Genomic DNA, 12,943 nt, shown 5'->3' with positions numbered 1-12,943 from the left:
TGAGCTTTTTTTTGGTGCGACGAGATGCTGCTTCCACCTAGGGGTGACAATCAGACAATAACACCCGAAATAGAAGCAGTAAAAAGTGCTTTTCTAGCGATCTCTAATTATTTATTCTTTCTGTGCGGCCCGGTAATGAATGACCCGCGGACCGGTACCGGGAACAGAATACTTTACTGGCTTGTTCTTTTGAGGCCCAGACAACACAGAGATGATCACGTGTGTAGAGAAGCGACACTTCATATTCAAATTAAACGTACCCACTTCCCTCTGAACTCTAGTTTTCGTTTTTTCGGAGCCGCCGTGTTTATCAAAACACTGGGGAATGTTAATGTAGGTGTAAAGTTAATGTTTTGAGTCGGAGGAAAGAAGACCGGGAGAGTTTTAGATTTGTTTTATGTGATAGCGCCACCGAGAGTTTAAACAGCTCAAGCAGTTTTTTTTTTTTTAAACCTGTTTAATTGCAGGCCAGCTTTAAATACCTCACGAGCCGTTTCAAAACTGGTAACTGGCAGCAAATGACCCGCGGGACGTAGTTTGAACGTCCCTGGTGTAAAAGCACTTACTTAATACGTAAACACAAACATTAAACATCGTCAGCACAGCACACTACACCACAGAAAAGTCTCTTACATTAACGTAATTGCCGTATGATTGCTAGGACCGCCTCATATTGCATATTGCGCCTCATATTTCATACACTACACGCACTTGTACATTTGTTTTTGCTTTCATTGTAAATTTGTTTTAGTTTTTTTGTAATTTTGTTTTCTGAAATGTTAATTTGTTTTGCACTTCTCGGCCACCGTAAAAATCGCTAAACACAAACTTTACATTTTGAATTTCACAGCAAATTGCATAGTACACGGTAAATTAGGTAGCTCCTTACTTATTAAACAGGCTTCTAAATCTTGAATAGCCTTCAGAGGGGTTAGAAAACTCAATCGAAATTAAATTAAAAAATAAAATCGATTAACTATATTAACTAGCCACGTCTGCACTGATTGTCACGTATTGATGTGCCAGTAGTTAAGATTTTGAGCTTTTTAAGAGTGGATGGTTTAATATTGAGCTTGTAATGGGAAAAATGCACACCTGTGACTTTTGAATGTATGATGTTTAGCTCTTTTTTGTTTTGTAAGGCGTCCCAAATACCCGAACAACATTCATCCCAACCACAAACACACATAGCCACTGTTCCTCGGGCTAAATTCACACTACACCACGTTAGCCCTAATTTTCCGCTCGCTGACAGATTTTTGAGGTCGCCGACAGATGCACCAGCTCGAGGCAAATCTGCCTTCGCTCGCCGCCTGATAATTGGCTCTTGTTCGCCTTGTGCGATCCGTCAGGCTCGCCGATTGCTCGCAGACTCCTGAAAAATATCCAGCGTGCTAATTATCCGGACCTGTCTGTGTTGTGACCAGGTTATGACTGGAAATGAGAATGCAGGATACGGAGTGCGGGGAAACCCGGGAGAGGAGATGTACAGTTTATATCAGAATACATCACCGTACACACAAGCTTTACAGTATTTGTAACCTTATCGTTCACGCCAAACCATAACGCCTATGTTTTCATTGCAGTAATATTTATTTATCTCCAACTCTCTCTGCAGAACAGAACAGACGATCCCTGCTGTCCAGAATCCCAATCCATTCCTTCATCCAGATTCTTTTCTTTCCTTCTTGTTTTCATTTTTTCTTCTGCAGATCAGCGCACAAACAACTCAGATTATTTATTAATAGGAAAAACACTGTCTTACTGACAAACGCTGTCATTTCTCATGTGTTTGTGACAGACAGTATTTTGGGAGAACAGACTTGTCGGTGATGCCTCCTAGTAAACGATGGTGTAATGTGTGACACCCGCAAACCACAATGACTTTAAGACCCCTGATTACAAATAATGTGAACAGTACAGCGATCTGAACACTTCAAAACTCATGTAGTGTGTTCGTGGCATTACGGAGCACACCCTGTTTGATTTCCAGCTTTGTTGAGTTTTAAAAATAGCTCATGTACAAACAAATCTAAATAAAATCTAAAGAGTCAACTTAATTTCTCTACAGCGATACCTTAAAACTCAGCGTCAGTTGGTTCTGGGAGTAGCTTTGAGTTTTGAAGACGTTGAGTTTTAAGGAACTGCATATATTTTAGGCTCATGTAAAATAATGAGGTTGTTGTTGACACTTATACACTGACAATAACACAAATATAATATAAAAACACTGAAATACAATTGAAAACAGATAAATACAATAAACCTGCACTTTAGCTTTACTTCTTTATTGTTTCCTTATGCTTCTTAATGGTGGAGATGCTTGATCTTGGAATACCGTATTCCATTAAGTACCGGCGCATTCACATAAGAAGCGGCACAATAACTAAAACAACGAGTGAGGAATTTCATTAGTGGAGGAACTTATGAGCAGTAATAATGAAGAGAAGTTTAGTGCTCCTGTCTCCTTCTTTTACTACATTAAACCCCGTTAAGCTTTATTTTTAACCAGAAGCATTTTAGACTCTCAGAAAAGCTGATTCTGATTCTCACAATTTCTCAGACGCTGGAGCTGTAACACAAGTTTAAAAGTGAAACAGTGAGGAAAATCCAGATAAACACAGATACATGTGGAGCTGTAACACTGGATCTGATGGTTATTCCACACTGATGCAGATTCGTCTCATATTCACACTTTGCTGAGCGCTGAACAAACCGGCAGTCGAACACATGTCGAGTTTAAGGGTGTACACATTAAGATTTCGAGTTAAGGGGACGTTGAGTTACAAGGTACCGCTGTATTCACAGTTTAAGCTACAGCCACACTGGCTAGGACAGGCTGCCCCTGTAAACTTACTCACACTTGTTAGAGGTGCTACTGTGTCAGCATGTAACACTCTGACTGCACTGCTGAAATCTGTAAGTGCCAAGAAAGGTGATGTTATATATGTTATAAAAACATATCTACAATTTAGATCCACTATAGAGGAAGCACCTCATTGCTCAGGATGAATTTCATGCTCTAATGAGACGTTAAAATAAAAGCACTCACAAGCGTTCATGCATGTGTAACAGATTATTACTTCTACTGTGTTCTGTTAAATGACTTCAGTTTCATCACTAGATCTTACTGTAAATGGATTTCAAACAGTCAAATAAGCTTCAGATTAATTACTGTAAGAGAAATCTTCTCAAAGAATACACAAAGAAACGTTTATTGCTAGATAATCCGTTCTGCTCTCTGTTTTATGAGCTGGAATGGGGCCACGTCTCAATATCCGCAGCACCGTTTTTATCTGCGTTTTTCTACTGGTAAGTCTGACTCAGCTGAAGAAGCTTTAAGGACAGTAAGTACAGCGCACTCAAAACGGGGAGAAAATTGGTCTAAAAGGGAGATGTGTGTGTGTGTGAGTGTGTGTGTGTGTGTGTGTGTGTGTGTGTGTGTGTGATGCCTGGTTTGCATTTCAGCAAAGGAGTTTTGGAGAGGCAAATGAAACGAGGTTGGCAGGGCATTTTTTCCCACAGTGAGAGCAAAGACTTTGGCAGAGCAGGGCAGCACGGTGGCTCGGTGGGTAGCACTGTCGCCTCACAGCAAGAAGGTCCTGGGTTCAGCCGCTCAGGTGGCGCGGCGGTAAAAACACACGCTAGCGCACCAGAGCTGGGATTTCGAATACATCGTATCGAGTCTCAGCTCTGCCATCCGATTGGGCTGAGCGGCCACATGAACAATGACTGGCCTGTTGTTCATATAGGGGCGGGGTATTAAGCCGGATAGGGACTCGTAACTGATGCACTACGACCTCTGCTGGCTGATTGATGGCGTCTGCACAGAGGCGGGGAAAGAGTGCGGATCAGGGTGTGTCTCTCCGTACACAAGGCTGATTCGCATATATGCACTCGCCTAGTGCGGGTGACAAAATGCATACGGCTGCTGCCCACGTGTCTGAGGGGGCGTGGGTTAGCATTGTTCTCCTCAAATCAGAGCGGGTGTCGGCATTAGTGGAGAGGAAGCGTGACGCAATCGGGGAGAAAATGCGTAAACAAAATATTACAAAAAAGAAGAAGGTCCTGGGTTCCTTTCTCAGGTGAAGCAGTCAGGGAGTGTGTGTGGAGTGTGTGTTTCTGTGTGGAGTTTCTATGTTCCTTCCGTGTCTGTGTGGGTTTCCTCCGGGAGCTCCGGTTTCCTCCCACAGTAGAAGACATGTAGGTTTGCCCTGTGATGGACTGGTGATCTGTAGTGATAGGTATGTGTGTAATAATAATATCATGATAATAAGCATAAGAATGGGATCTAATAATAATAATAATATAATAATAATAATAAGCATAAGAATGGGATTAGATAGGTACGTGTAGGTATGTGTGTAATAATAATAATATTAATAATACGCATCATGTGTAGTGATACGATCCACACTGATGTGATATTTTTGCCGTATCGCCCACTCCTGGTTGGTGTGGATTGGCGTGTATTGGCAGGGTTGAATGTTTGAGGCCGAGCTTCTGCTCCTGTGTGTCCTTGCAGCTGTTTTTAGATTTCATGGACAGCCGTCATGTCTGAGTCAAAGCTCGGCTTTTAACTCCAGCAGAATTCTGCCTTCTCTGGGTTCTTACTGAGAAACGCAGATAGACAGACAGATAGATGGATGGACGGACGGACGGACAGACAGACAGACAGATAGATAGACAGACAGACAGATAGCAAAGAGCTGAAACACAAACGTTTACAATGTTTCAATGTTTTTCACACGGTAAATAAATAAAATCGTTACTGCTGGTGTGATTTAATGCAAGTTGTACAGCAAATATAAGAAACACACCCCCTTGTTTATCTGGAGCTTTTATTCAGCCTGTCGATCCTCACCGAGCAGACGACCGTGGATCCTAAAAAAAACTGATCGTGGTGGATTTTTGCATCTCGGGTTGAAAAAATCAGTCGAAATTTTTTTCTGCTTTTCCAGCAACTGTGATTCTATTTTCAGTGGTTTGTGAGAGTGGTTGCCATAGAGACAGTGTTAAAGAGTGTGTGTGTGTGTGTGTGTGTGTGTGTGTGTGTGTGTGTGTGTGTGTGTGTGTGTGTGTGTGTGTGTGTGTGTGTGTGTGTGCACGTGTGTGTGTGAGCGACTGGAAAACCCACTGATGTTACACAAGTCTGTTATCTAAACAGCACAGCACCATCATCATCATAACCGCCATCAAAATCCTTGTTTCAGTTTTATTTACTGCTAAAAGCTTCACGTTACTCACCGTTACTTACCGTGTGATTCTTAATAAATGTCATTTTTAGTGTTTCAATACATATAAACAATATCGTGCCATAACTCCTTACAGGGGTGTTACAGAATCCAGTATGACAATAAACCACGTTCCAAACTAATAAAGCTCAGCTCTGCTACCGGTCGACTGGGCGCCCCCCAGCGGGCACAATCGGCAGTGCCTGCAGCAGACAAATTGGCCATCAGGTCTGCTGGGTGGGAAAAGACCAGACTAATAAGGGGTCGGGGTCTTAGATGCTGTGTCAGACAAATATAGCCTCCTCGGACGAGATTGGGGTCTCCAGCAGCGGAAGATTTCAACTGGGACTTAAATTACACTAAACTGGGAGAAACTGAGAGAAAATGCACAGATAATATAGTAAAAAAAAAAGATAAATCATACAATACATATTTGACTCATATATTCATAATTAGGTAGAAAGAACTGGATGATTTCAGTTTGTTTTTTGGTTAAATTGTTTAGATTAAAGGTGAAATAAAAGGTGGAAATAAATCTAACATGATTTATATTGGTCTGATTGTTTATGTAAAAAAAATGTGCCATTTTAACCAGTGTGTGTGTAGATTTTTATATACACAGATGAGGCATAACATTATGACCACCTTCCTAATATTGTGTTGGTCCCCCTTTTGCAGCGCCATACACAACAAACTGTGATGCTCTGTGTATTCCGACATCTTTCTATCAGAACCAGCATGAACTTCTTCATCGGTTTGAGCTACAGTAGCTCGTCTGTTGGATCGGACCACACGGGCCAGGCTTTAATGAGTCTTGGCCGCCCATGACCCTGTCGCCGGTTTACCACTGTTCCTTCCTTGGACCACTTTTGATAGATACTGACCGGGAGCTGGCCCTCGACAAACTCGCTCAGATCCTCACGCTCGACAATTTTTCCTTCTTCTAACATCAACTTTGAGGATAAAATGTTCACTTTCTGCTTAATAATAATCCCACCCACTAACAGGTGCCGTGATGAAGAGATAATCAGTGTTATTCACTTCACCTGTCAGTGCTCATAATGTTATGCCTGGTTGGTGTATATTGTATATTAAAAATGGATCAAACCTGAAGGATTTGGTTTGATTAGAAGTAGAACTTGGTTATTGTTACAATCAGATTACTTTAAATAGCTGTAAATACAGGTCTAACAAACCATGTATGATGTTTTTTCCCTCCTGTTTCTTATTGTACCAATATAATAGGACCTTGAGACAGTATTTAGCATTAGCCTCCATTAAGCTTGCTCAGGGACACAGTAAAGCACAGGAAGTTCGGCTAATGGCATCGAGCTAATCTGTAAGCCAATGACCCAAGACACAAATCTCATGTGGACGTACTAGAAACACTATTTCTTGTTGACACCATGTTCCTATCGTATTATCACCTAATACAAACATTTTAAATATTTTAAACATGACACTGTGCATGAATGTATTTATGCTAATATTTTTCTAATAAATATAAATGTAATACTACATTAATACTTCATCTACCTAGTATTAACCCCCCCCCCCCCCCCCTTTCCCCACCATCCACACACACCAAACACACACTGCATTGTCAACTTTTGTCATAAAAACAACACACACGTACAGCTCTCAGGCATTTATATTCACCAGTCATGTACCAGGCTGGGGGAAGAACTGAGACTCAAACTTGAGTCTCAGTGGTGGTGAGCTAGCATAACAGACCTGATGCTGCACTTCCCGAGCGTCAGAATAACTTCTCCATGTTTTCTACTTTACTTTCTCTAGATGAGAAATCTGTCCGCTTTAAGGCGTGCTGTTTTCTCGCAGGTATCCTCTGTGTATTAAACATTCAGCGTGTTTTTGCTTATAAAAGATTTAGCAGTGTTTGAGGCGTTTGCTGTACGCCGCTGCACAGCACCACACAACTCAGCGTCAGAAACACAGAAACACTAAATCCAGAACATGGGTACGAGGCTGCTGGATTGTTACAGTACAAGACCAAAGCGAGACAGGAACCTCGGACAGCTCTTCCGCAGCGGCCGCTCCTAATGAGCTAAAGAAGTGTGAGTCAGAGTCAGAGTCAGAGAGGTTTTATTGTCATTTCAGCTACATACAAGTACATATTGAAACGAAACAGCGTTCCTCTAGGATCACGGTGTAACACGGTACAAAAAGTGCAAGACAATACAAAACAGTGCAAATACAATAATAATACAAAAAATCCTATAATAAATAACTACAAAAGATATTCCTAATTATCCCTAATCTAAACAAGTAATTAGAAGACAGGACTAAAGACAAGTGTTAGTACATGATGGTGAATAGATGATACAATGGTTCATGAGGTAGTGACATGTTGTACATTAGCAGCGTAAAATTGGCAATGCAGATAAGGTGCCTAAAAAGTAAATAAGGTGCAAAATACAAGTAAGGTGCAGAAATTATTGTGCATTTCCAGGAGGTGTGCAAAAATACAAGTAACATAGTCAAAAATGCAAGTAACATAGTCAAAACAGTTCAGTGTGTGGCAGCAGAAAATTTCCGGAGGAAATTGTTACAGTACTGAGTTTAGGAGTCTGATTGCTTGAGGGATAAAACTGTTACACAGTCTGGTTGTGTTAGTCCGGATGCTGCGGTATCATCTCCCAGACGGGAGCAAAGTAAAAAGTCCATGTGATGGATGCGTTGGATCGTCCACAATGCTGAGAGCTTTGCGGATGCAGCGGGTGTTAAAAATGTCCGTGAGAGATGGAAGAGCGACCCCGATGATCTTTTCAGCTGTCCTCACTACTCGCTGGAGAGTCTTGCGGTCCGACGCAGTACAATTTCCGAACCAGGAAATTGAGCAGTTCACACGAGCAGAAAACATTTTCTACTTAAACTTTTCAGCCCAAAAGTATGTGAACGCCCGAGCTTGCTGCACATCCCATTCCAAAACCATGATAATAAAGTCAAGTAGCTTTTCTCTGCAGCTATTAAAGGTCACACTGTGCTGGGGAGGTTTTCTGTAATATTTTGGAGTGTATTACTGGGAATTCAGTGTAAAGAGCATTTTTAAGTTCAGCCACTGGTGTTGATTAAGAAGTGGATTCCTTGGCTTATAAATAGGGCCCTACTAAATTCACTACTGAATAAAGTGTTCTGTGGGGTTGGGGTCAGGACTTCTATATAAGACAGAGACTAGATATGTCCATACCAGTGTGCACGTCTCGCATTATTATAAAGTTTAAGTAGAATTCCTAAAAGGTTTAAAAAAAGGAAAATGTTTTAGGTTTATTTTTTTAGGTTTTATGAGGTCTGTAAAATGTTATAATAATAATAATAATAATAATAGTAATTATAGTAATAGTAGTTATAATAATAATAATAATAGTAGTTATAATAGTAATAGTAATACTAATAATAGTAATAATAGTAGTTATAATAATAATAATAATAATGATGATAATAATAATAATAATAATAGTTATAATAATAATAATAATAGTAATAATAGTAATTATTATAATAATAATAGTAATAATAATAGTAATTATAGTAATAATAGTTATAATAATAATAATAGTAATAATAATAATAATAATAATAATAGCAATTATAATAATGATAATAATAATAATGATAATAATAATAATAGTAATAATAATAATAACAACAACATTAATAATAATAATAGTAATAATAATAATAGTAAGTATAGAAATGGGAATGGGAAATAGCTAGGTATGTATAGTAATAATAATAATAATAATAATAATAATAATAATAATAATAATATGCATGGAAATAGCTAGGTATGAGTAATAATAATAATAATAATAGTAATAATAATATTAATAATAGTAATAATAATAACAACAATAATAATATTAATAATAGTAATAATAATAATAATAATAATAATAGTAAGTATAAGAATGGGAATAGCTAGGTATGAGTAGTAATAATAAGAATAATAATATTAATAATAGTAATAATAATAATAATCATAATCATAATCATAATTATAATATTAATAATAGTAATAATACTAATACTACTACTACTACTACTACTACTACTAATAATAATAATAATAATAGTAAGTATAAGAATGGGAATAGCTAGGTATGAGTAATAATAATAATAATAATAATATTAATAATAGTAATAATAATAATAATCATCATCATCATCATAATTATAATATTAATAATAGTAATAATACTAATACTACTACTAATAATAATAATAATAATAATAACAATAATAGTAAGTGTAAGAATGGGAATAGCTAGGTATTTATAATAATAATAATTATTATAATACACAAATGCTTTTACAAATTCGGTGTAGAGAAACTTCACTGACGTGCTCAAAACCTGGACCTCAAACCTATTTAACACTTCTGGGATGAACTGGAATGTTGATTGTGAGCTAGACCTTCCTAAGCAACATCCTGACCTCACAAATACTCTTTTAACTGCATGGGCATAAATTCCCAAAATAATGTGGAAAGACCTGATAACACAATACTGTATATACTGGGAGTTTTGTGTCTGTTAGTGACTGTTACGACTCCTTGTGGCAACTATAACAGACCTGACATGACAGATTTATGACACGCGTATGTCAACATCCTGGCCGGAGTTCAACTAAAGTATCACCAGCGTTTTCTTACTTCTGCATCACAACCTCACCGTGTTGCTATTTAAAACTCTGTAATGCGATTCATGGTGGAGATTTGCACATTTGCACATTTGAAGACATTTCCGTGATGCTTGTTGTTTTGATGTATAGTTTTAATAAAGTCCAGCTCCTGTTATCTTTTGTCTCTTTTGTTTTGTTTAGTTGTTTTGGTGCTCTGTTTAACCAAAGTGACTCTTCCAGTTTCCTGATGTGCTGAACAGTAACCATGTGCTTGTTAGATTTACAGCTTTAGTGTTAAAGCTGCAGTTTGTGTCCTTGATGATTCAGGGATTTGGAAAAACAAAAGTACAAGAGACGTATGAAAGAACATTTTGTAAACTGAGGTATTATTTTTTTATTTAAGGTAGCAAACGGATGGTCATTAAACATTTAAGGAGTTCTGATGTGTGATAAAAAGGCAGCTACACCACTACAATGTACAGTTTATGTACACTACATTATCAAAAGTATGTGGACACTTGAATTTGAGATTATTTGCGTATGTGCATGAAAGAGTAGCTCCCATTTGTTGCTAGCTTTTCACGAGATTTTGGAGTGCGTCAAAAAATGTCATAATACAGACAGACAGATAAACAGACAGACAGACATATAGATAGAAAGAAAGATAAATAAACAGACAGATAGAAAGAAGGATAGATAGATAGATAGATAGATAGATAGATAGATAGATAGATAGATAGATAGATAGATAGATAGATAGATAGATAGATTGATTGATTGATTGATTGATTGATTGACTAATTGGCAGGCAGACATAGGGCACACACACACACACACACACACACACACACACACACACAGATACATTGATGGACAATGGAAAGATCAGCATTCTCTAATCTAAAAAGAAGCCAAAGATTTTCAATCTGGGTAAATAAAAATATCTGCAGGTAGACACAGGTATACACTTTAAAATGTGAGGGACAAGCTCCTGATTGTGTTTCCACACACCAGGTAAGTTTAGTGAATGGGGGTGTTAGAACACGTGCTGAACAGAACAGCTCAGGTACCTCGGTGTAAGAGCACCTGTGTTCTAAACGACTCGAGTGCAGAAGATGAACTGATAGCGAACGCTGTGCACCGCGGGGATTCGTGTTTATCGGCTGATCTAATGAAGGTGGTTTGGTGTGATGATACTGTAATGGTGTGTAATTATGTAATTGCGTTTTAATGCATTTTGACTGACGGACATCTCTGTGTGAGATTGGGTTTGTTTGGTGATAAAAATGACCTGAGAGCTGAAAATCTCTTCTCTGTGTCTTCTCACCTATTCATTAGAATTCAGTGTAGATCCGTGCAGATAGATACACACCTCCATTACTATTTATATAAAGAGATATTTAAATAAATAAAGATAAATACACACCTCCATTACTATTTATATAAAGAGATATTTAAATAAATAAAGATAAATACACACCTCCATTACTATTTATATAAAAAGATATTTAAATAAATAAAGATAAATACACACCTCCATTACTATTTATATAAAAAGATATTTAAATAAATAAAGATAAATACACACCTCCATTACTATTTATTTAAAGAGATATTTGTCAGCGTAAATACAGTATTAAGCTTGATGTTGATATGCACGCTGTTTATGCTGTCTCATGGCTTGAGGGCATCGTAGTAATTATTAGTGTGATTGCCAAAAGGCAAGCACACTATTGTTATTCTTATTACTTTTGTCTTTCTAGTGTTTTTAAAAGAATTGTGTGGGTTTTAAGGTGCTCTCAGTATATAAAGGATATAAACAAAAGCAGCAAAAGCAGATAAAAGATGTGAAGGATTTTAGGGTCATAAAGGGTCAGGCATGACAATAGCGAAATGTAAAAACAATATTTGATTAATTTATGGTCTGTATAATTATACAGAGTCCCAGTGGGTTAGATTCACTGGGCGAAAGGCAGGTCACCAGTCCATCACAGGGCAGATAGTGGGTTGTGCCGCCTCAGCCCGTTGGTGTCAATGACCTGAGGCTCACTGTGTAATCGCAGTAATCACTAATGCGTCTAAATAATCTGCCTTATGAGTTCAATGTCGCATTAGAATCTGCTCCAGGTAGGCAGTTGGCAGCAAGGCAGCTCACTAGGTTTCAAGAACCCCTTCTGGTAATATAAACCTGCCTCAGTCTCAGTGTTCCTCTTCTCTTCTCCGTTCCTCCCAGGGATGACCTGCCAGGCCCGGAGCTCGTACGTGTCCAGCGAGATCAAGTGGGGCTACCGCTTCATGCCGGTGCTGACGCTGGAGGACGGCTTCTACGAGGTGGACTACAACAGCTTCCATGACATCTACGAGACCAACACACCGAGCTGCAGCGCGCGGGAGCTTGCCGAGATGAGCGCCCGCTCCAGACTGCCGCTCTCCTGGTCGGTGGCGAGCAAACTGAGCCAGCAGAGCCTGTTGGACTCGCGGAATGAGGACGAGGAGCAGGAGAAGGAGAGCGGCGGGACGCAGGAGCAGGAGCGCAACGGCGACATTGCCAACGTGGAGAACGAGTCCAAGGTGTAAAGCTGAGCGAGCAGAGTGGAGTGGAAGGTTTCGGCTTTATATACACACACACACACACACACACATACACTCATACACACTTTCTTAGATTTAAAAGGTTTCCAAACATTGTAATTGACACTTAAATAATCTAATGTAAAAACTGATTAACTGAAGTCTGTAAAGACCATAATTACAGACATCAGTTTGAAATGGAAGCTTCTAGCACTGTTCAGCATCTATTCCATCCCATCCACCACATCTGTAGCATTTATATCACTACATACAAACATTTTAACAGTAATTAAAACAGTATTACCTGCTTATTAATCTAGTCTGGCCAAATAGTGAGTAAAAATCAACAGTTTCTGGTTGTTTACTAGCAAAAAAGAGCAGAAACTTTAGTGTTTAATCACAAGACATGCTGGACCTCATGAAGACTTGCTTATCTGTGTTGTTTTGGTTAAATTATATTATTGCCATACGTAATTGAGGTTTCTGAAATATGTAGG

General features: G+C 38.5%; 1 protein-coding gene across 1 annotated transcript in view; it reads left to right on the top strand.

Annotated features, from left to right (window-relative positions):
* kcnj6 (potassium inwardly rectifying channel subfamily J member 6) overlaps positions 1-12,593 on the top strand; it is a 48,069-nt gene extending 35,476 nt beyond the window's left edge. Inside the window, exon 3 of the mRNA XM_063013576.1 lies at positions 12,109-12,593. Coding sequence (XP_062869646.1) covers positions 12,109-12,452 — 344 coding nt within the window. The 3' untranslated portion in view covers positions 12,453-12,593. The remainder of the gene's footprint in view (positions 1-12,108) is intronic.
* Positions 12,594-12,943: the final 350 nt, after the last annotated feature.

The sequence above is a fragment of the Trichomycterus rosablanca genome, chromosome 18, assembly GCF_030014385.1.
Source record: "Trichomycterus rosablanca isolate fTriRos1 chromosome 18, fTriRos1.hap1, whole genome shotgun sequence".
NCBI lineage: Eukaryota > Metazoa > Chordata > Actinopteri > Siluriformes > Trichomycteridae > Trichomycterus > Trichomycterus rosablanca.
This window is presented reverse-complemented; position numbering and strand designations above follow the sequence as displayed.